Source organism: Molossus molossus, unplaced genomic scaffold (genome assembly GCF_014108415.1).
Source record: "Molossus molossus isolate mMolMol1 unplaced genomic scaffold, mMolMol1.p scaffold_m16_p_2, whole genome shotgun sequence".
Lineage (NCBI taxonomy): Eukaryota > Metazoa > Chordata > Mammalia > Chiroptera > Molossidae > Molossus > Molossus molossus.
In genome coordinates, this window is record NW_023425355.1 from 141,995,822 (window position 1) to 141,997,594 (window position 1,773).

The window sequence follows — 1,773 nt, forward strand, 5'->3', positions numbered from 1 at the left end:
CCTCTCCCTCTCACTTCCTCTCTCTGTAAAGTCATAAAGGAAAAACAAAACTTAAGGGTTTGCCAAACTTCTGTAGAGGACCACATAGTCAATAGTTGAGCCCTTGTATGCCATACAATGGCTGTTGCAGTCTCATCTTTGCCAAGATTGCAGAAAAGTAGCCACAGATAATATGTAAATGTATGGGTGTGGCTGCGGGCCAGATTTGGCCTACAGGCCAATTTGTCAACATATTATCAAATTGCTAAAACTTTGTCTTTGTTTTGTTTTGTTTTATGTTAATTAATTAATTTATTTTTGTTACAGATGTTTCTCCTTTTTCCCCCACTGATTCCTCCCTCGCCCTCCCTCCCCGCCCCTTCCCCAGTCCTGTTGTCCATGTCCATTGTTCATGCACACATGCATATAAGTTCTGTGGTTTGTGTAATGCATGTTAGTGTAGTGGTAAATAGAATGTAAGAGGGTAGGAAATTTCAAATACAAAAACATAATGAATAACTTGCATATCATTCTGCTTCACTTTTTTATTTTTCCCATCCTTTTTTACATCTGTTGTTCTTTTTGAGGATGCAGGAGGCGGGGTCCCCGAAGAATGGGAAACTGGCAACAGGGGAAGGCATTGGAGGGCGGGGGTCGGAACATCCCCAACCCAGGAGGAATAGACACAGCAGGAAATGGGTTGAAACCTGCAAGTCCAGGAAGTCTGAGGGTCTGAGCACTAGGGGATAAAGATGAGCCTGTAATACTAGGAGGAAAGGTGATAGCCCTTGGCCACATTTCCACAGGGAGCCCTGGTCCTCCCGATGGAAAAGGAACAGGCACGGACCCTTCTCTGCCGACCATTCTCCAATTTTCTGAAGACTGCTCCATCATTCTTCCCCATCTAAGGTTGGAGCTAGGGGGAGAGCCTATTATTTGGGGGGCTCTGAGTGGAAAGAACCCTTGACCTTCTAGCAAAGACGCATGGAACCTTGCATTACTGTCACCTCTCTCGGCATCCCCACTGCCGAACTTCATCCCCCCTTTCATCAGTGAGGAAGGGCCACCAGAAAATTCTTGGCGCACATTAAGGGCATTGTGTCCCATCTGCCTCTGGCCTGAGCTATTGGCTTGTGCTGTCTCTAGGATCTCTTTCGCAACAGACGCCACTGGCTCTAAGGGGACTTTGGGAGCCATCGAACTGTCCAGGGCAGCGGAGGATCTTCTCTTCCCCGGGGACGGCGGTTGCTCGATGGCCAGATCCAGATCGGTTCGCAAACTGAAGGGACGTCTCAGAGGAGCACGAGGTTGGCCCCAGAACTCTGCCTCATCTTTCAGCAGGAATTTCAGGTACCGGACAGGCACTTCAGGGCTTGGCCGCGGGGTCCCATTGTTCTCGGCAGCTACTGCTTTGGGTGAAGGGCTTGGCCCTTTAAGAACATTGTCCATATCAGCCATAGAGAAAGTTCATCAGGAACGCCTTCTGGGTGCTGGAGAAACCGGCTAAACGCCCACACAGGCCAACTCAGTCTGGAGCGATAACCGTTGCTTCTGCCTTAGAGCAGCTTGGCCACTGAATGAAGCCAGGGACCAACTGCTTCGTTCTAGATTTGGAGTTCTCTCGCTGAGGTGACCAGTTGCTAGGAAACAGAGTGACAAAACAATGGGGGAAGGGGAGGGGATAAATCTGTGGCACTCCTTTGAAGCTAAATGTAGGATTTCTATTTGCAAGGTAACAGATGGATGGTAAAGACATTCAGTCCATTAACCTGGTTGCGGGCCAGTGGGAAAGAC

The 1,773-nt window shown here is 48.8% G+C and overlaps 1 protein-coding gene across 1 annotated transcript; it reads right to left on the reverse strand.

Moving 5' to 3' along the window:
* Positions 1–543: 543 nt before the first annotated feature.
* On the reverse strand, positions 544–1,428 carry LOC118635563 (proline-rich protein 32-like). The gene has a single exon (XM_036270192.1). The coding sequence runs from the start codon at positions 1,426–1,428 to the stop codon at positions 544–546; it is 885 nt and encodes a 294-aa protein (XP_036126085.1).
* Positions 1,429–1,773: the final 345 nt, after the last annotated feature.

What these genes read in the sequence shown, in the direction of transcription:
- LOC118635563 (XM_036270192.1), bottom strand. Translation starts at nt 1,428, where the DNA reads ATGGACAATGTTCTTAAAGGGCCAAGCCCTTCACCCAAAGCAGTAGCT.